General features: G+C 41.8%; 1 protein-coding gene across 1 annotated transcript in view; it reads right to left on the reverse strand.

Moving 5' to 3' along the window:
* LOC103145086 (protein bicaudal D homolog 2) overlaps positions 1–22584 on the reverse strand; it is a 39549-nt gene that overhangs the window by 7635 nt on the left and 9330 nt on the right. Inside the window, exons 2-8 of the mRNA XM_007562358.2 lie at positions 14457–14669; positions 5313–5465; positions 3983–4197; positions 3648–3894; positions 1991–2248; positions 1705–1908; positions 1082–1630 (exon numbers count right to left, since the gene is read on the reverse strand). Coding sequence (XP_007562420.1) covers positions 1082–1630; positions 1705–1908; positions 1991–2248; positions 3648–3894; positions 3983–4197; positions 5313–5465; positions 14457–14669 — 1839 coding nt within the window. The remainder of the gene's footprint in view (positions 1–1081; positions 1631–1704; positions 1909–1990; positions 2249–3647; positions 3895–3982; positions 4198–5312; positions 5466–14456; positions 14670–22584) is intronic.

A 22584-nucleotide genomic window follows, 5' to 3' on the forward strand; every position in this document is an offset into this window, starting at 1 on the left:
AAATGCTTTTACACCATAGTTTGTTTTAAAGAAAATAGAAATTTTAAGGGACAAAATTGATAAATGTCATAGGGATACAAATTCTCTCAAAGCCTCTTCCAGACTGTACAGGTGACAACACTCTTTTGTCTGGAAGTTGTTACTTAGGTAAAAAGAGTAAAAATTAATCATCAATCAACCACTGAGGTGTTACAAAATTAAGTAAATTAAGTCAGGAAAAGCCGATTTAAGAAGCTATTTAAAAAATAAACTATTTTCTGCAACATGTTGTGTCTGAATAAATCAGACAATATGACTTTCAGAGGATTCCAGGACGGTTTTTACCCGTCATGGAACATGACATGTGGAAATGTTGCCATTTGCTATCTTATACTAGTATAAGATGCTAAAGACAGTTCAACATGCCATCTTAGAAATCAGCAAGTGTAATTTACTGTAAAATCTCAGAAAAATACAATTTCTCTCTCCAATACTGAGGAAGTAAAGAACCACTTTTCTGCCCTCACAGCAGGAAGGTGGTTCTTATAGTATCATCATGGCTCTCAAAGAGAAATCAGAACCAGCTGCCAGACTGGAAACATCCCACAAAATTCTGGTGCATCTCTACAAACAAGTCGTAACTGTAGAAACATCCTTAAATCTAAAAACAAATTAATTGCCGACTCAGTCTACAATAGTCTGCCTCTCAGTTACCTCTGTTTAAGTGGACCAGTTCTCGCAGCTGAATGTCAAATGCTCATTTACAAGCTGTTATTTGTTTTTCTATGTGCTCTCAGTGAATAGCCCCACACATAGCTTTAAGGGCTGCCACAGCAACTGCAAACACACCCAACATTAGGGCTAAAATTCTTTGCATTTCACCCAGCAGCTCTGTTTTCCTAAACACACCGATACTCAGGGCAGCTGCCACCATATGGGTGCTTCCTCAGCGTGTGTTTGCGATTGTAACCCGTCTGCAACCTGCTTGGTGCAGCAGCTGATCAGACCTGAAATAGCTCCGTCTTTCACCGTTTCTGCCTGATAGTAACGACAAGCAGGCTGAACAAACAATGACAGGAGCAGACAAGTCGGATCCACCCACCTGCTTGTTGGCCTTGAGGACAGTCCGCAGAGTAGCGATCTGTTCCCGTTTGGTGCTCAGCAGGGATTTCAGTTTGAGGATCTCCTCCATGCAGGCCTCTTTGTCCTTGTCTGCCACGGTGCCGAGCTCCAGAGACGCTACCCGTTGGCGCGACAGCTCTGTGGTGCGATCCACGGCCAGCTGCAGGTGCTTGATCTGGTCTCTGATGATCGCCACCAGGTTGTAGATGTTCATGGGCTCGCGACGGTGGTCCGACACAGGGGAGGGGAGAGAGGAGACGGGCGAGGGAGCGCCATCGCTGAGGTCGGCCCTGCCATGCTCTGGGAAGAGACCCTTGGTCAGCAAGATGGGAGAACGCCGACCGCGGCCCTCCGGGCTGCTCCGGCCACCTTTGCCCTCCTTGTAGAAGTCGAGCATCACTCTGTTGGGGGTCTCGTTGTTGCACATGCAGACGTGGTTGTAGAGGGTGGCCAGTTCCTCGCTGAATGTTACCAGCTCATCCTGGGCCACGCTCAGACTGCCCTGGGACTCGCCCGCCACGTCACTCAGCTAAAACACAAAGAAATAAATCAGCTCCTGCTTCTTTGGGAGCACAGAAACGGTTTCAAGGAGAAGCCTCTCACCTTGCGCAGCTCTTTCTCCAGCTTAGCCTTCTCTTCTCTCTCCACAAAAGTGGTCCTCTCCAGATTGGACAGCTTATCTCCCAGAGACCTGACGTCGTTCTCCAGACGGCTGCGCTCCTCGTCGTAGCGTGACTGACAGGCCTGGTATTCTGCTTTCAGCGTCTTCAGCTCCTCCTTCAGCTCCCCTGCCTCAGACACGGCCACCTGCCGGAGAAAAATGATGACTGAGCTTAAAAAGTCAAAACGCAGACATTTTGTTGATTTGTTCAGGAGAAGTTTGAGTTACCTTGTACTTGCACTCCAGGATCTCTGGTCCGTTAATGTCCACTTCGTAGTAGTCTCCGTCCTCGTGGCTGTCCCGCTCTTTCTCGTTGTCCAAAGCAGACTGGCGCTCCTTGCTGGCTTGGAGCTTACGGATGGCGTTGAGGTTCTCGGTCAGCCGGTTGACCTTCTCCTGATGCTCGGACAGAGCCCCATTGGCCTGCTCCAGCTGTTTCTGGGAGTCCTGCAGATTGGACAGCAGGTTGACCTTTTCCCGCTCCATCTGAGAAGAGATGCACAGAGATGCAATTTATTTATGTTTTAATAACTAAATGACGAGAAACGGGACTCCCGCTTTTAAGGATAATATTAAATCAGAGGATTAACTGTCCATGTGATAAGCTGCTTCAGCATCAGGATGGTGTTATCGCAGAATATGAGGCAGAGTGCCAGCAACATCAGCATCAGGGTCAGTGTGACCTTAACGGTTCAGGTCCACCGGGTAAGGGTCGTCTTACAGACATGAACAAAGCTGGGTTTATATCAGCACTGAGCTATTTCAAAAACTATGCCCGCATGATATGTGCCCGAAGTTTATTAGTGAAAGACGGAACTACAGGGCAGAAAATAAGACTTAAAATAAATCTGGTGGGCCTAGGTGGGCCTAGGTAAAAGCTGCCTTAGGACTTTATCCCATTAGATCTTTTTGTAGGAGCCTTGAAGGTCACATCACCCCTAAAAAGAACCAGATGGTCTGCCACCGAAACAGATGTTCCCCAGCAGCCATTTCTACATCTGATGAAGGAAAAAGACAAAACAAGACATAAAAATAATAATAATGTGCAAAACAATTGCTATCCACAGGTTCAGATGAGTTTCTGGTGACTATGGTACCCAGACATGTGTGATCTTGTGGCAATGAGCAAGCAGATGGCAGGACCTCCAGTGGCACCACCTGCTGCCCTGGGAGCCCAGTGGAGCCTGGAGTGTGTGTGTGTCTGGCTCTCCTTGGATTAACTTTGCTGTAATGGGATTTAGATGCCTGAGGCTGACGGGTCAGGATACAGCAAGCCTCTCCTCTGAGAAACACACCTTTAAATACAGATGAATTCTGTCCTGGTTAGAAATGGGCCAATCAGGACTTTACAGCCACCTTCTCGGACCCATTTGTGTTCTTGCAAAGCTCTGACCTGCTGATGCCGATTACAGCAAATTCCAGTTTCTTATAAAAAACACTAGATAACAAAAGAACATTCAAAAAGATTTTCTTTTTATTTAGCATTCTTTAATAATTACTTATTTTAGGAGCAGAGGCAAAATCACACCACTGTAAGAGCAGGAACTGCAAAACAAGTGTTTAAACACATTTTAAAGCGAGATCTTTTAAACTGTTTTTACGTCTTATATAAGTGATAAGCACAATTTCCAAAGTTTCCTAAAAGCCGTCAACATGTGACCTGTCCAGTCTGTACCCCGCCTCTTGCCTTCTTGGTCCATTTTCAGAAATAATGCTTTAGGATAAACTAAAGATTTTTGATCCATTCAGATTTTGTCTTCTGCGATTTTTATCTGATTTTTTAAACCACTAAAATGACGTTCAACTCTAAATCTGACAGAAACAAGTAAATCTCTAAGACATGGCAATGCTGATGTGTGGCAAAGAAATGTGAATAGAGACCAACCTGCATCAGCTGCTGTTTGAGCTTCTGGATTTCTGAGATGTTCAGCTCACTCAGCAGGTCGTCGACCAGGCTCGGCACCGGGCAGAAGAGCTCCTCCTTGTTAGGAGTGGAGATGCGGTTGTCCTCGTTGATGGTGTTGGCCAGTTTGGTGAAGCTGTTCTCGTATCCAAGCAGAGCCTCGTCGTTGTTAGGTTCCGTGGCGGCGTCGTCACTGAATTTGAGCCCATCCAGAGAAATGCTTAAAGGACTGAGGGAGAGATGTGGGAAATTACGTTATTTGATGCTTTGAACGTGTTCCTTAAAGCCTGACAGCAGCTTGTTTGTGTTCTGGTTACCTGTGATACAGAGTGTCTCCGATGTTCATGTAGTGGGAGAGCTCTTTCCTCAGAGAGGTCTTGAGCTCCCGCTCCGTCTTGATGGTCTCCAGGGCCTCGCCCAACTGACGTTCAGCGATTTCCTTCAGGCGGATGGCGTCCTCCAGCTGGCTGTTCAGGAACTGAGTGTCTTCTTCCAGACGACGGATCTCGTGCTTCAGACCCTCAAACTCCACCTAGACAGAGCAGAGGCAAGAGGAGTCAAGATTTCTGGAATTTTAGAAAACTCCAAAAACAAAAGCATCATTATAAAAACATATGTTTAGTACTTTAGATAATCTTATTTAAAAATATATATATATTTGAGATCCTTCTAAATTTGGAAGAATTTTTATTGAGTATACAGTCATGTACGCATAGGTTTAGTTTAGTACAAAATAAAACACCAAAGGTCAGTCAGAGATTGTGGTGAAAACCACCTGTAAATATTATGACAAAAATAGTCAGCAGTAGTCAGTATGCACAAAGGCTTATAGTTCCATACAGGTTGCATTTTAATAAGTGTCATCGAAAAGTTTATTTAGTTCAGTAAGTCAATTAAAAATGAAACACTATTCAGACAGAAATTGATATATTTCAAATGTTTTTTCCCCTGCTAGTTTTGATAATTTTGACTTACAGCTAATAAAAATGCTCAATTTGGGCAAAAAGAAATGTTTAATTCTATATGAGATTGATAAATAATGATTCAACAGTTGTTCAATAAACGGATGATATATCACAGCATAATAAGTTGGGTGGAAGGAGAAAGTGTTGCAGTTAAAGTTCCATAAGCAACAGGGACTTGTGCACCATACTGTATCAACATACTGTAACAAAGAACCTTAAGCAGCATTAAGGTTGTTGATGTTGTTGCTCCATTACTATCTAAGGTTAAAAACAATTTGCAATACAATATAAGTATAAACTTCAGGGGGAAAAAAGGGATGTTTAGTTACAGTGGTTATTTTTTTATTTTTTATTTTTCTCATGGTGGACTTAAAACAAGTAAAACTCAACAGAGAATTGCATTACAAGATATGAAAAAGAGGCAATGTTTTTTGTTTATGTCATCAGTGAAAACAGGACAGTGAGAAGTAGATGAAATGATAATCGACTTTGGGGATTATATTTGATAACTGGCTTGTTTAAAAGGAATTCTGCCCTAAGAAGCAGCTAAATGATACTCAGAAGCAATTAAAAATTTGCTAAGAAGAAAGATCTCGAATCATTTTATAGTTAATCATCTCATCTTTTTATGCGTGTGTGTGATTTTTACCGCGGCAACACTCTGCCCTCTCCACTTCCTCACCTGACTCTGTTTGAGCGCGGAGACTTGCTTCTGCAGAGAGATGTTCTCCTCCTCCAGCTCGGTGTAGTCCTGCAGCAGACGGCCCTCCCTGAACTTGTACTCCTTGATGTCGTCACGCAGCTGATTCCTCTGGAGCTCCACCATCTCCCCGTTCTGTAGGTGAGCAGAATTAGAGAAGCCGTCAGCTTGGGCGATGCCGATTTTGATTGAGGAGAGCTGCAGCACTGCAACCGTTTTTAACGTTTTCAATCTTGCTAAATTATAAAGAGCTCCCATCTGGATGAACCAAATGTGTGCTTGCTGGGAGGTAGGTGCCAGGTGTCGCTCCGGGCAGTGGGCCACCAGCTCTCTCACTTGACACTTCCAACTGCACTAAAGGGATTGAAGCCTGCCTCGTCTCTCTTAGGGACGAGTGTTTCCTGTGAGTGGGTAGAAAACTGTGCAATGGTCTAATTATCCAAATGAGAACCTCATTATGAGTCTTTCTTTGTATCTAAAGAGTAATCGACACAAGTGAGGAAGCTACAGAAGAAAGGTAGTGCAAAAACTGGCTGAAATGTCCCAGAAGTGTGCCAGAGAAACGTGAGGTTTTGCGTTGACTTTTTTGTTTGCTCCTATAACCAAACACCACTCTGTTTCTAATGTCCTGTAAGTGCAGTCTGATACCTCACGCTGCTCAGGCTTCATTAATAAAATAAAGCACAGAGAAGCCAGGAACAAGCCTTTCCACCATAAGGCTTCTATCTCCCTACTGAACCATGCAAAACCTTACCAGTTGCCCAAAAGGAAGTACTTCGTTGCCTAGTATGCTTAGTTACAATAAAAAAAACAAAAAAACAAAAAAAAAACCAGCATATATGTCTGGGATTTTACATCAACTTGTTAATGAGAGAGGTCTCTCAGTCAGGAGATTACCTAATAACGAAGAGACTATTAACTATCAATCTGTGTGTGACCGTTTGGCCCCTTCCTCTCATGCCATCGCCATGTGGCCACGTCAAAATCCCCTCCTCTCGGGTCATTTTATCGGTCTCACAAAGTCGCTTTTGAGGGGGTTTCACTTAGACATACATCTAGATTAACTATCATTATGATACACGGCTTTGCAATAGCATTCGCACCGCTGGAACCATTTAAGTTTTGATACGTTACAAAAAGACGTCTAGATTTCATTGGGATTTTATGATGGTCCAACAAGTAGCACATCATTGGGAAGTTGAGGGACTGTGTTTTATTTATTGTTTTTTTTTTCAATCAAAGAAGTACATTTGTATTTATTGAATGTATGTATGTATTAAATGTAGGGCAACCATTTGCTTTCAGTAAAGCACACAATTAATAAATAGAATCACCGTGCTTATAATTTAATTGTAGTATAAATCCAGATGTTCTTTGAAGGCATCAAAGGTTTGTTTGAAAGCATCAGAGAACAAAAAGTATTATGAGACAAACTAACAGCCGACAGTTCAGACATAAAGTTGTAGAAACATTTAAAGCAGGTTTACCTTCTAGAACATTACGTCAAGCTTTGAACACCTCACCGTTTTCAATCCATCAGCTAAAAACATAAGAGTACACCACAATTGGACACATACCAAACTATGACTGTGCACCTAAACTGGTAAAAAGGAGCTAAAGACAAGGATTTTAAACCAAAAAGGTTCCAGTTCTTAACCTGTCTTTTACTACCCAAGAGCTCTGTCTGACCCACGTCAATGTGTCTCTGTAAATGCCTCATTCTTTTATTGTTTGAGCCTACTCTGGTTTATGAAAGATTATAGTGCAGATCGTAGGCAGTTTAAGCTCACAAGTATTATTTATCTGAGTATCCCTGCAATTAGATGCCATTAAACACCTAATTTATTAACGCTGTCTTAAACAACCAGCAGAGTTTCTGAACGCTCGCTCCTTTTACAGCTCACTTCCCTTAATATTTGGTTTGGATGAATAGCAAGGCAGTGAAATGCTGCTAATTCCCAGAGACCAAGAGTATGATCCATGTTAGCAGCTCAATAATTAAACGCCAAGTGCAGAACAGATAGATTTAAGACCATCATTTGATGAATTAAGATTCATCAGCTGCACATGTCTGATGAACCATGTCGGTGCGTTACTAAATAAAGTCGTACTTCTATAACTTCTGAGGGAGACAAGAATCAAAGCAAAGTTGAGAAAGCAGCATTAAGAGCATCACTAGCTCAGATGTCTCAGACAATATAAACAGTGAATTCATTATGTCTGTGAAGATAATCTCATCAGCAGAGTAATCTCTTTTTGTTAGCTGAACAACGCGGAGCCAGCTGGCTGCTCAGGTCTCCTCCTGGTCAGGGCTATGTGCCTCAGCTGGTGGGTTAGCTCCAGATGAAAAGACGCTGCTCCGATCTGATTGAAATGCACACATGGGTGGTGACCTTCGACCTTCTGCGTCCTCTATTACCCTGTGCCCCAGATTGGAAATTGTGTTCCAAAACTATAAAGTGCTAATAACATTTATTTTTTGTGAGGGCCGTAATGACACTCTGGGGAATGTTGCTGGAATTATTCTGGGGAGCAATCTGCTGTCTTCAACAGAGCTCATTAGGAAGAAGTCACTCACAGGCTTACGTCAGGTCAGCGGCTGTAGCTTGTGTCACCACAGGCGACGCCTTGACAGCTGTCCTGTCAGCCACACACGTCCCAGACGAGAGTGTCACCGGGTGGCAGAACTAACACAAGCAGGCTACGCCAAAGCGCAGAACTGTATCGTAAAATTTTTAAATTTTACGATACAGGTTTTTTTTTTAATTTCATTTTCGATGTTTTTTGCAAAGCTTTAACCTGATGATTAAGAATTTAGCTGGTTTATAGCCATAATTAATGTCATTTTAAACAATGAAGGATTTTGAAGTCTTTGAAGTCTTTAATGTCTTATGTTAGCAATTAGCATGACTACCATTACAAAGAGAGCAATCTTTTTGTAATCTTCTACTCTTAGTCTGCCTCTTGCTAAAGTGATGGATAGACTCTAACATGGTACAAGACTGTTTTATTTATACATTCAGCCAGTCTGACTGGGAAAATACATATTTTGCCCTACTTCTCTGCTTTCGCATAAAGCCCTGTGATCTCAATTTCCCTCTCCATCTTATTCACTTTGCACTTAAGCAAAATGTATGTCAGTTCTTTCCAAAAACATTTCCTCACAAAGTGCAGAAGCCCAGAAATGTCACGACTGAGAGACAGAGAGGCAGAGCACCAGCTTCCCTGTGCTTATATTTACTCCATTTCTCTACTTCTCCTACTGACACCATTGACCTCCATCTTGCCATTTCACCATCCCTGTTGCTCTAATTTTCCCAACCCCCACTGTGCCTCCATCATCCCTGCATCCGTGTGCTTTTAAAAGCCATGCGTCAATCACTTTTATTCCCCCCACATGCTAAATCTATCGTCCGTCACATCTGAAAAGTAGAAGCGAGGGAAACATCTTCCTGAAATCTCTCTGCGCCATAAATTGAAGTCGGGGAAGAGGAGCAAACCAACACGTCCTTCAACATCCTTTCAAAGTCATATGAACTCACGCTAAATCTGCCAAGCCAAATCTACCTCAAATCACTTCCAGGAGAGACAGGGCATGAATAACAGATGTAGAGCGGCTACACGAACAAGGCCAAAGAATATCAAAGCTCAGAGGCATTGTGCCACAGTCAAAAACAAGGAGGGTGAAAGCCGATCCGCTTTTATCCCGGTCTTTGCTGCGAGCGGCTGCCATTGTTTGCATGGAGCTCCAACTCATCACGAAACCACAGTCAAGGTTGTACATCTAAAGGAAACAGATCATATAAAAACGTAGAGAACTCTAGAAGTGACTGGCTCGTCGTACTTTTCCCTTTGTATGATGACATAGAAACCTACAAGGTGAGTCTTTCATTCCATGCACTCAGTGCGTTTGTGAATTTGACCTCATATGGGTGAGATCGAATCAGAGTGGAAAATCCGAGTTTACACCCATTAATGGAAGTGCCCATGAGGGCCTGTGTGTGTGTATGTATAAGCTGTAGTTGATTCATTAGTCAACATTGATCCACAGCAGGAAATCTCTGTGGTCTAGTGATGCAGCGGATAAATGAATAATTATACGGATCAATTGAAAATATCCTAAAGGTGTTTAAGAAACGCACCCCAAATATAGGAACCAGACTATTAGATGCACGACTCAATGTTTTGCAGAATCATTTTTTGTTACAATTATAATCCATGTCTTTGATGTCTCTCCCAGTTTTTCCACATCTAGTGATTGATTCCATGATTGGATGGAATTCATCCATGAAAATATTAAAATTCTTCCACAAATTCTCAATTGAGTTTAGATTTGAATTCACTCTAAGCTACTCTAACACATAAAAATACTTTAAAGTAGGCCACTGTTTATGTCTGGGGTCTTTGTGTCGCTGGAAGGTGAAACTCTGCCTGAGCCTTGGGTATGTTGGTCTATCACTGAAAAAACAAATAAAATCCATTGCCTGTAATTAGAACGCAATAAAATCAAAAGTTCAGGGAGCCTAATGTTTTTTTTTCCAAGGTTCTGTATCTAAACAGGGAGTAAAACACAGTAACCCAGAAATTCATTAGGTTGTGAATCATACATGCCAGCTGGAGTAGGAATAACGCTGCTAAAACAGACCGATCTATCTCAGTAACAGCCCATTCTTATCCCCCACTCCTCATATTCTGTGGCTGTTTTGGTGATTTCCTTTAGAGAAGCAGTTTGTCAGCCTTCTCTCCATTTATCTTTCCTTGCACGCTCTCCTCCTCCAAAATGCCGTAGAAAAAAAAAGAGCCGATCCATCTCAGCATTAATGTCACGAGAAATGATGAGGAGACAGACATCAACACCCCGGAGTCCTCTAGGACTAGGAGTCTTATTACATTAGCCTCATGGCGGTAGATGATAATGACAGGGAACACAGAGCAACCTTCCTTGGATCTCTATACGACTCTAGTCAGACCTTTCAACGTAAGGCAGGGGTTTAGAAGTACCAACAAAATTGCTCTTGAGCCTCTGTGAATCACTATTTCACAAGTGAAAACATGAAGCCCCGTACTCAGATTTCTTCTGGGTATAATAAAAACAGTGGTCTTGTTTGTAGTGAGGCTCACCTCCCCAGCTTTTTCCACCCCCCTTTGAGAATTATTCCATCAGTAAACAGGACTTCTTCCACTTTCACACTCTTAAAGAAACTGAAAAAAAAACTGTGGCTACAAACTGTTAAAATGAGCTGAGAAATCTCATCATTTGAGAGCCAACGTTAGCTTTTTAAAATGGAGGCGTACAGAGGAACTCTTTCTTTGGGTGGAAAACACAGTGTGAAGATAGGCTAAACCTCACTGATAACATTTACAACATGGCTATGGCTTTGCATGATAATGTCCTGACACTCATCCATCGGGGCTTCCTATTCTGTGAAGATAATGAGGCGCATCACTAGAGGCATATTCCCCACAATACATGAGATTGGATTTAATGAAGTCATGCCTATAAGCGTGCGCCTCCTCACAATGTTACTGGCTCTTTGTCTGACTATAATCCTATAGACTGAGACGTATCAGTGGAATATGTCTCATCTTTGCTTTGTGCCACCACATGAGTGTTTGGCATGAAATCGCCTGGTTGGTTTAAATGGGAAATATGGAATCAGCTGAGATGCTTCAGCTGCGACAAAATCCTGTTAAGTAAACGGAGCTTCCAGATACGTGAAATTTTGCTTTAAAACAACTGGTTTTGGAACAAAAACCATCAAATTGAGAATGTTTGGATGCATTTTTTTCCAAATATACTGAGTCAGTGGAAGCTGTTAACTAAAATATATTGTTTCTTAGACAGAAACAACTATTGCAGACATGTATGGCTAGAGTCATTTCAAACAAATAAAAGAAAGAAGCTACAGTTGCAGACTGTCAGCTGCATTCCATGTTAAACTTATGATAATTGAGTCATTCAGTCCACCTTCTGACTCTACATGATTAGCCATGCACTCTTAGAAAAAGCAGAGCAATCCACTATTGGCAATGGATTTGTGCCCATTAAGCCCAGCTCCTTCTCAAAATGGATTTTAGGTCTCCTTTTTCTTCTGTGTCAATCTCAGTGTGTCCTAGTGCCTCCCCCCCTTTCCTCTTCCAGCATCAGCTCAGGGCTAATTCGAAATCCCAGAGACAAAGGCTTCTTTCAGGCCTGCCAGTGTGGTCACAATGCCAGCCTCAGTGCCCGGGCTTTCTCCATTTGCCCACCACAACACACTCCTAGCACCCAGTAAAGTGGCACCGGTGGGGTGCCATTATCTCGAATACATGAGGTAATTTACACATCAGAACCTTTTATCCGACTAATTAGTGCAGATTGAAGTCCATTGCAATACAGCATGGTGGTCATAAAGGGAATGGCGTTGGCCAGAAAGACACCAGTGAACCACATTGCAACACAGTAAATCAGAACTGCTCTGTATTTAAATCCACCACGAAGGTATTTGTAATAAATATCCCCAGGTAATGGATTTAATGTCTAAAATGTAACAGGAAAAAGAAACCATGTTATGAGTAGATTGGTTGGCTGACGGCACAGTGGATCAATAGCGTGGTAGAGCACATCTGGCTTCCATAATACTAACTTTCACCAACATGGAGAAGCAGCAGCTGACCTAATTATTGCTGTGTTTAGAGCTTTTCAGAACTTAAGTCGTTGGCAGGAACATGCCATTTTTAAGTCTTTCCCTAATCTCTGTAAGAAGCACTGCTGACATCTGTTTCAAACAGTGACTCAAAAAACGGCAGTCGGTCTTGCAGATGTCTACGGACCAATGAGGTTTCTTCAGAAATTCATCAATTCCCTTATTGAGGACTTGACCTTAAACACAGAGCACTGGGCTAAATCTGCTGCGGATGAGCAGCTGTGTCTAACAATATTATGGAAAGATAATTAAACCGGAAAGAGAAACAGGAAACATAGTTAGTCCCATGCGGATGCACAAAGAAACCAGATGGTGATTTTGGATGGTCAAATTCATGTTTCAGACAATTAGTCAATTAAAAAAAAAAAACAGTATATATTTATAGTTCAGTGAATGTTTGGTGTTTGACCCAGCTAATTGCAGGTGGTTGTCTGTAATCCTTTGGAATAGCGCTGTATCTACTACAAATAGCTAAAGATGGTTCGAAATATCAAACCTGTCATCAATTTCTAAAATCCTTTTTAACAGTGATTGCTCTCTCTCTCTCTGATTTGGCTAAAAAAACGAGCATTTGCAGGTCAAAAGGCTGGGATCAGAATTTGTCCACAATCTTTTGATCAGTGCATCTAAGAGACGAGCACAAAGTCAGAAGCAAGATTCAAGGTGATACATGTAGCTTCATTAACGTGCTATAAAAACTAAAGATGATGAAACCTAAACAAAAACGCTCCAGGTGTCTGTTCCCTTCGTTCCAATAAAGCTCATCTCACCATGCAATCTGCTACACAAAATCCCTTCATTATTATTCCAGTTTTGACGTGGCCGCCAAGGGAACATAGACCTCATCATCAAAGAAACAAATCATGCCCAAGGGCCTCCACCTGCCTCTCTGCTCATCTCATTTCATCCTTTCATGTCCTCTTGTCTCAGCTGCATCAAACACACCTGTCAATGTAATTCCAGCCTGTTCTGCTATCTTGCTAATATAATGTCATCATCACTTGTGGAATCACACGCAGAAATTGCTGCACATGCATCACACAACTCCTGGCAAAGACACGCAGCCCACGCCCTGAACTGGGCTGTTGTCTCTTCAAATGAGGTCAATTGGCTGTGAATGTATGTAAATGGCAGCGATGAAGAGGGCAGGCTTTGTCCAAAGTAGGGCAAGAATAATGGATTTTAACATGATATTAGGATAAGCTTGCTGGAATGTGTGCCGAGAAATGGTTTGGATTGAGCGTCAGACAAACACTGACAGGTTTGTTTTATCTAAGATGAGAGTTATCTAATAAAGAAGCATGCCTAGGATGCAACAGCAAACGCAACAGGCTGAGAACCATTTTCATGCAGGGATGTGAACGAAGCTAATTGGTCAATTATTTGTGTGGAATCCTGTCATCTTTTTGGAGTAGGTACTTTCCCCATGGTCAATCAATCAATCAAGTTTATTTGTACAGCACATTTAAGCAACAAGACAGTTCAAAGTGCGTTACATCGCAAAAGCACAAATAAATAGCTGGCTCAGCTACTTTATTCAGTATTATAACCACACCTCACCTGAGAATAGGGTGGAGTAAAGAACATCAAGTTCAAAGATGAAGCGTTTCCATAATTATTAGGTAATTAATGTTGTCAAAACATGTCAGAAGCACATGTGAAAGCATCTCTGCCAACAGAGACACCATAAAGCCCCTGGATGGTCAACATACAACAGAATTAATGGAGCAACATACGACCACACTAGAGCATCCACTGAAATCGGCTACCATGGTAATGATGTGTACAAAAAAACATTTCAAATTGTTGCTATAGAGACTCGGTAGCCCCCCTCGCTCCCACCAAAGATGTCACTTTTTTTCTCTGGTTCTCCAACAGTGAGTTTTAGAGACTCACTGTAGAGACTCCTCTGCATGTGAATGGTGGCAAAATGTCTGTCATCTTACTGCCATATCCGTCACATTCCCAGTTTATTTCATTAATGTTCATCTTGGTCTGACTGTACTTGTCTTGAAAATGAACTTAAACTTGTAAATGTTTAATAACTTAAGAATGGCACTAAGGCAGACCGGTGTTCACCATCATATGTAACCTGTTTGTCTTTCCCATTTTGAAGAGAGGCTAAAAGAAATCGGCCTCAATCTCTCATCATATTTGTACACCTGGGAAACAGGAAGTCACAAATTCCTAATTGAAAGCCTTTGCACACTCTTAAATTAAAAAAAGTAAAAATAGAGATAAAAATGCTTCAGATAGAATGATTTTAGAAGGCCAATATGTCTTGCAGCAAAAGAGCTCACTTATGTTCCAAGTTGCAGTGTGGTGTTGGCTAAAAGGATGCGCAATGCCGTAATCCTGAATATTAAATATAAATAATTCATTATTCTTTAGAGCAAATACAGGGTGAGCTGTACAAGAGAGACTTCGTATCACTCCTTACCTCTTTCATCTCCTGGGAGATGGCAACAAGGCGTTCATTCTCAGACTGGGTATTGGTCAGGATGTTGCGCGTCTGCCGCAGTTCGTTCTGCAGCTCGAGGACCCTCTGCTCATAGTAGGCCTCCTTACAGGCCGACTCCTGGATCAGAGACTCCTCCCGGCTTTCCCCATCTGCTGCCACCTTCCTGTGGTTGGTGTAAGCTTGTCCAAAGGCCTAAATGTGCAGAAAATAATGTTTTAGTGCCACAAAAATAATGTTTGATACATGGCGACCAAGAGAGTGTCACATTTTGGAATATAAGGGTCAGGAGTTGATGGAAGAAATGTTTGCTTGCGCTTCACCCGCTTTAAACTGACACTGATCTCTCCTTTAGTGGTTCACCTAAGGACTGTGGAGCAGAATCTACCAAAACACTCCCGTCGCTCAGTGGAGATTATCATTTAGGGTCCATCTGGGCTGCATCAGAGTGTCTTACCCACCAAATCCCGTCCCACCCCCTTCCTTTGGCTGCAGGATGCTGGCCTCTCCAGCACGTGCACTGCAGTGACCCCACAGATGCAAACAGGCAAACAGCAAAAGTAGAGCAAACAGACGAGTGTCTAAGTGATTGTGAAAGGACTGTTTTTAATGCTCTTTAATACCTTAGATCATAGCAAAACAGGAGAAGGTCACAAGATCAGATGAGGACAGGATCAACTTTATGAAGATTAAAAGAACAGATGACTTAAAGCTCCAGCCTCTAATTTTTCTCAGCGTTAAAAGGCAACAAATTGTCATGTAATTTGAGACGAGAAAAAAATGTTTTGTCCTGTTGATACAACTTTAATGTGTTATTAGCCTGCAAGGCAGAAACACCAAACCACTGGAAGAGACAGACCTTCATCACAGCGGGAACCAGGTTAGGGCACGCACTGCTTTCTCAAACTAATCACCCGTCTGATAACAGATTTCATTTTCAATCCCGTAACTGTCGTTTGGGTGGAGATATTCTCTTTTATCTCTCCTCGTAGCGGGTGTGCACACAGTAATCTAAAAATCACAGGAGAAAAAGAACATGACCTTATTTGCCTCTCTTTCTGTGACCAGCTATTGCAATTGGCTGCTGGCAGGCTGCTGCATTGTATGAATCCCAGTGGTTGCTTCTAAGCAAGCAAGAAAAGAAAAAAACACTTTTATATTTGTATTTGTCAAACTGACCTACTTGCAGAACCTGGACAAATTTGTGCATTCGGAAAACAGGAGATTGTGGAAAAGTTTTGTGCAATACGACTAACCGATGGCTCCCAGTCATGCAGAAATTCAGCTGGAACAGGGTTTCCCCCAGTGTATTATAAACCTGGTGGGCCACCAGGCGTTATTTGTGACCCCATCAGGTTAAGCATTACTTATTTATTTAAGTCTTTCTTAAGATGTTTGCATTTTTTAACACTAATTTTCCAATCTTTCAATAAAACATAATTATCAAATGATATTTTCAAATTTCATGTCAACTTTAAACATTGTCTAACTCAAAATCACAACGGGCCACTGGATGACTGACTTTGCCAACGCCCAACCACCGGGTTTAGCAGGTTTTATGGAGAAAACCTTGTGGAAGAATAGATTAAACCTCTCTTAAGGTTCACACCATCTGCTAACAGATCCTCATCGACACACCTTCCAGAGGTAAACCACAACTTATTAAATCATTGCCACAACTTGCTGAAAGGAGTTAAGGAATGTCCCAACGGTTTTTTTTATTTGCCAACATGGTAGAAACAATCTTACCAATGAGATAAAATACAAAGATTAGAACAAAAAAGAAACATAAACTTCTGTGGCAAACATCCAAACTTTCTCATTCTCTTTACTCTAATATGGAACATAAAGGACCATTGATGATATTGTTTTCTATCATTCCTGCTTTGAGCGTTAACTAATTACTTTACGGGAAGAGGTGTGTGTGAAGGAGAAAGATGTTACTGTGAAACAGTATTTTTGCTAAAATAAGATGCTTGATTGTTTTTAGCAACTTATATCATTGCTCAGCGTGGCGAGGATTATTAAAATAGTCTGTACATTCTTTTGGAAATGTTTCAAAAAGGGTGCAAACATGTCAAACACTTTGCCATCAGATTCACAGACTTAAAACTCGAAAAGATAGAATGGAGTTTCCTGTATTCCGTTTAGCCTTCATGTTATCTACTAAAGTCTTGATCTTTCTTGTAGCCACAATGAACTGCAGAAACGTTACACAACATGTGGAATATATTTTCCTTTTAAACAGCTTCTTACAGCTTTAGTGCTTCCTGATTTATTTTATGAACGCTTCACTGACGTTGAAATGTAACCAACGCAAACTCCTGTTTGCTCTGTAACAGCACCCACACTGAAGAGTGTTCCTATCAGCTGGACCTTGCAGAATGAGGAGGTTGCATCTGTTTATTAAAATCTTTAGTTTCTGACTAGCTAACTAGGAGAACTTCAACCACTATCCATCAACAGAAAATGTCTCTGTATATCTCGAGTATAAACAATCTCCTACCTATGTGGAGGTGGTTGGTTGGTAAATATATAACCAGTAGTGGGGATTTTATAGAAAGCCTGTGTAGGTCAATAGACAATTTGTGCTTTAAATTGTGGATTACTGTGTGTGTCCTAAATGTCTTTTCAAACTGTGCCACATGCCAAGGAAATCATATCAATAATCAGCAGGGGGCCGTGTTTGATTAAAATGTTATTAAACACACAGGAACCAATCAAAACCAGGGGGAATCTCATCATTATAATCTTAAAGCAGGCTTGCTTTCTGAGGGGACAATCAGAAAGCAAATCTAAAGAGGGCTATCACTGAAGCAAACAGAGTCCCCTGCCAAAACCCCACTGACCCATTGAATTTAATCTCAGTTCCCCACAGGGGCAAGAGTTTAGGCTACTTTTGAGGGAGGGAACACTGATTGCACGTGGCCAAGGCTGTAATCTCCCAGTGAGCGGCCAACTCAATTTATAATTCATCTTTATCCGACCATATGTTGCAGTTGTGCTGGTTTTTATAAGCTGGACTGCAATTCAAAAGCCAAAGTGCAGAACCGTAATGATTTTCACGTGTCTGAGGAGAAGATTACTGAACTCTGGTCTTGTTTTGATTTGCTCAACTTTTCAGAATCATGCCTTCCTCAAACAATTTCACACATAAGAACTGAAGATCAGTGTGTTGAAGGGAATCACAACAGACTGCTGCGTGGGTGAACTGATACAAACTATCAGAAGGAGGAAGTGTGACGCTATTTTTATAATTTAGTTTTACATGAAGTCTTCTTCGGGCGGTGGTTTGTTTTACAGATTTAAACTTGGAAACAAACACTGCAACTTAGCAAGAGTTGCTATGAAAGACACATGGCTCAACAAGGCGGGACTCGTGATGCAGCATGTCGTCTAATCCGAACAATGTTGCAACCTTCAAAGACAAATCGGCTGATTAAAAGGTTGGGAAAATGACAGGACACACAGGCTTCGGTTATAAAAAAAACAACAACAAAAAAACATTTCTCTCTTTACATTGAAAAGAAACGAAACGCAGATGAAACACAGACCAAAGCATGGTGTTTGTTTTTCTAACACAGAAACATTCTGTTTATGATTCACTTGACCTGCAAGGCAAGTACACAGCGGGGGAGGGGAGGTGCGGGGCATCAGGGTCTTGCAGGTAAAAATAGATCAATACATAGCTCAGAGGCACAGTGGAGCTGAAATACACATTTATCGTTTTATTTTATTTTCCTGTTTTCCTGGCTAAGATGGTGCTTGTAGGTGTGAATCAAGCACAGAGGTCATAAAATACTGCTAGCCTCTCGATATAGCTAACACGAGTGAATCAGTAAGAAAACACCTAAAACCCACTCATAGCACCTATGATATAATCTAGAGGGAAGCTCTTCAAAATCTGAGAAATAGATTACAGCTGCCTTCGATGCAATCACTGGATTACCGTGTATGACTGAGAATTTGTGGGCTCACAGACGTAGACATGCGCTAATGTAATAAACTGACAATCTGGCAGCGTCTGTAGTGTGGGCTGATGCTGAGCTGAGATTTTCGTCTCCTCAGCAGCATTCTTGGGCTCTGAGAGCCTGTAGCGAATGCTAAACAATAACGCTCTGTGGTGTCGACCGGTTCTATTTCTCAATACGCAGAAGGCTGGAGAGCCGGGGTCAACTCTGGATGCCAAAGCAGTGATTCAGCAACCCTGAAGGCTGATCAGTGGTAGGGTTCTCATTGTATGCAACTGCAGAGGAAGCGAGGAGCAGCGAGGGACAAAAAACAACAACAAAAAAAAACAGCAAATACACACACACTGAATAGAACCTCCTGCCTCGTGAGTCTCAGCTCACGTGGAGTCATAAACTGTGATGATAAATAGTCCTGCTCGTTTCCTTCCTCTTCCCTTTGGACTAAATTCGCAGGCCACTGCGCATCCAGTGAGTTTAACACAAATTGCTCCGAGCTCTGTGTTAATTCTATATTTAGCTGGCCATGTCTCTAGAGGGATGGAGTTCAAATGTGTCCGACAAGCTTGTGGTTTCCAGAGAATGACCACTACTCTATACCAAGCAGACTTATTTTTCATTTTTTTTGTCTGGGATTTAAAACCTCTTCAGTGATCCACCAATCAGAATTTTAAGGTCAACTCCAAACTTCTGTTTTTGGTTACGTTTTTACTTGTCAGTAGAGATTTTAGCCGATTACCATTTCTCTTTTAGAACAATAAGAAAATATGAAGTGAGAATTACAAAAAAAAAATCTTTAAAGGCCTTTTTGCCATTTGTCATTACAATGAAGATAAAATGAAGAATTGACATTTTAATTTATAATTAGGAGCTTAGCGTAACTAGCATTACTGCAGACCAAATGAACTGCAGAAATATCCTGTAGGAAATGGATTCTTTATTAATTTACTTCTCATGACTTTATTGTTCAACACAATACTGAAGCTGAACATATTCAACACAAACAACATTATGAGTTGAAGACAAACAAAAGCATTTTTTGTCTGTTACTGCACCTCTTATAGTGTTTATTTATGGTGGGTTCAGTGACAGTGACTGGAAAAAGTTTGTATTTTGGACTTTCCAAGTGGCTGGTCATCAGTCAGGGTCAATCCAGCTGAAGATCAATCACTTTTAGCCATTTTGGTACATTTTCACTCTACATGTAATTCATGTAGGATGTAAAACATGTAACACCTTTATCACAACCCTGCTGTTCATCTGTCTTACACCCATGGCATTTGCTATAATGAGTAACACATACCAGCTAATCATTTACTCTTCTGTAAATCAGGGGGAAGGAGGAGAACTCAAATACAGATTCACTTTCATCCTGAAGGTCATCTTTCCAGTGCCGTCTTGCAGCTTACTACTGATCTTGTCTTTTGCTGCTTTAGCACGTTCCTGTGGTCAGCACCAGCAAATCACAAGTCACAGGACAACTGTGTCACAGCACAAAAACAGAGATGGTTTAAGGGTGAGATGACTGAAAAGCGTCGCAGTGCTAAACAACATGAGAGTGAGAGGAGAATAAGGAGGCGAGAGAAATGCTAACGAGGGAGGCAGAAATGTTTCCTGGCACAGAGCCACCGACTCTCTGCAAAGCACAGAGCCGTTGGGCTATTATTCACACACAGGCCCGGGCAATTTCACAGACTCAACACACATACACTCGTGTCCTATTTACAATTCATGCAGCATGCCTCGCTGTCAGCCATTCTGCATCACCCGAAGCTGTAGTCATACTGATGCACAACCGACCCTTCTATGGAGCAGGAGCAGGAGCAGGAGGTGAGAGCCTCACAGGGGTTCCACCAGCACTAAAAGCATCTGGTGCTTTTAACGCACACAGGAAGAGCCGTGGACTCCAGTGGCAAAGAATACCAAACACAGACGATAAGACAGCAGAGGTCAGAGGAAAGCAATGCAAAAGAAATGCTTTTGCCTGAAGTAGACTCAAAGGCATAAAGCTTTATAAACAACCGGGAAGCTGCAGCGGGAGAAAGTAGGCACATGCTACAAATGCACATGTGTATTAGTGCATTTAGTGTTCTACATGCCATGCACTAATAACACTCATGAGGCTCATTAGGAAGCCTGACTGAACGGCTGATCCCCAATCATAAAAATATGAGACTCAGATAATTGGGCTGCAGAAGCTCAGTGATACACAGCTGGTACATGAATTCTCTCCGCTCTCAGAAGCCTGTAATGATTCTGCGGCGGTCAATGCTTCCAGCAGCTTTGGCTGCATCTGATGTTTTATTCTGACATTGGAAAGGCCAATAATCAGAAGTGAAGTGATCCTTTGGTAAGAGCAGAAATCGTGTTCAAACACGACGCCAAATTATCGTCATCGTGCTTTTAACAAAGGCTGAAAAAATAAATCTTCAAACGGCAGAACACCTGCAAGTCAAGGAAAACACTATCAAGTAAGCCGACTGAGGCTTCGCTTTGTGTGTGCAGACTAGTTCCTCTACTATTACACAGTAAAAATAGTCATGAAGGCCATAACAGCAAGCTAGGGAATCCGTGTTATTTTCTCAGCTTTCAGTTTGGTTGTATGTGATTTAAAAGCCTCATACATGACGCTGGCGAGCTAATATATGAACAGAAAAGAAACAGACAAATTTGGAGTTGGAAATAAGAAATTTTCTGACAGGATTTTTTTTTCTGTTTGTGGTGTAGTACTAGGTAATAAAGTCATTGTTTCAATTATTTAACCATAACAATCATGCAATAACAAGGACGCATCTGTTAATGTCTGTTTACTGATTCTATTGTTCAAGTGCTACAGTATGGAGGAAAAAAAGCCTTTGGGGTCTCAGGAGGAAGGCAGGAACTCAATAGGCCTCCCGTTGCCCCCGTACGTCGGCGTCAGAGCAGGAATCTGGTTTCTTTATCTCTGGAAGCTGTAACAGCACCAGCTTGGAGCATTCACAACCTCAGTCATTTGCAATGCAAAAGGAGCCTTATCTGTGCCTGCCTGTAATCTGCCTGCCGCTTCCTCTTTCTGCCAGGCAATCTGTCTGGATGAGATCTCCCAGGTCCACGCGCCCGCACCCCAGGGGAGTAGGCGTCGTTATGGTTACTAGGCCAATTACAGTGACAGAGCGGGAGGCGGCCGGTTAAGGCGAGGGCTGCGCGCAGATGGCCGTTTTAGCTCTCCTCCCTCGTATTCTAGTGGCAGCCCTCACCCACGTCGCCAAGCCTCTCCAATCAGAGGCAATCAGAGATCTGGTTGAGCAAATAATACACTGCTCAATCAGGTCTATATTATGGCAAAAAATTATAGCAAAAAAAAAAAAAATCATTAAACCACTAAATATATCTTTAAGCTATTCCCCCAAAGAACCAACTGAATGTGTAACCTTTGCAGAAAAGCCTTTTTTTTTTTTTCTTCAGAAACAACCAACAAGGGAAGCAGCTGGAACCATGTGCACACAGACACATTTGAGAGCTCTGACACATCCACCCACACAAAATGATCTCTCTCTATTGTTATGAGGTTCAGCTTTGCAGGACTGGGGGGTAAGACTGAAATGAAAAAAAACAAACCTGATCTGTTATTTCACAGCTACAAGCAAAGAGTAAATCAAGACTTTTATAGACTCATGCTATATATAATGGAGTTCTGCATCATCGCTTCCGTCTCTTTGTTTAGTGCGAAAACATTTCTAATAAACCTGTCATTTTATATCAACTGTAATAAATCCACCCACATGTCTAAACCCCAATAGGCAGTTAGGCGACAGGGTTCTGCCCTTGGTACTGGCCAAATACAAAACACTGACCTACTTTACCAAATTACAGCAGTACAATTCCCATGTTCTGATCACCAGTGCAGTCAGGCCAAGTCGAGAGTCAGGTGGATAACGGTTTCATTTCAATTTGCAAGAAATAGTGGCAGCTCAGTGACCTTCCTACTCCTATGTCCTTAATAGATTTTATACAAAGTGGAAAAAAGGGCTGCAGAATAAAGATAACTAATCATCTGTTCAATGCCTACAAATTATTATTTTAATCTGGCATTTCACACAGCAACACTGCCATGTTCAATTATAACATGGCAGAGCAAAAAATAAATTTGATGTGGGTAATTA

This window comes from Poecilia formosa, unplaced genomic scaffold (genome assembly GCF_000485575.1).
Source record: "Poecilia formosa unplaced genomic scaffold, Poecilia_formosa-5.1.2 Scaffold135, whole genome shotgun sequence".
In the NCBI taxonomy this organism is placed as follows: domain Eukaryota; kingdom Metazoa; phylum Chordata; class Actinopteri; order Cyprinodontiformes; family Poeciliidae; genus Poecilia; species Poecilia formosa.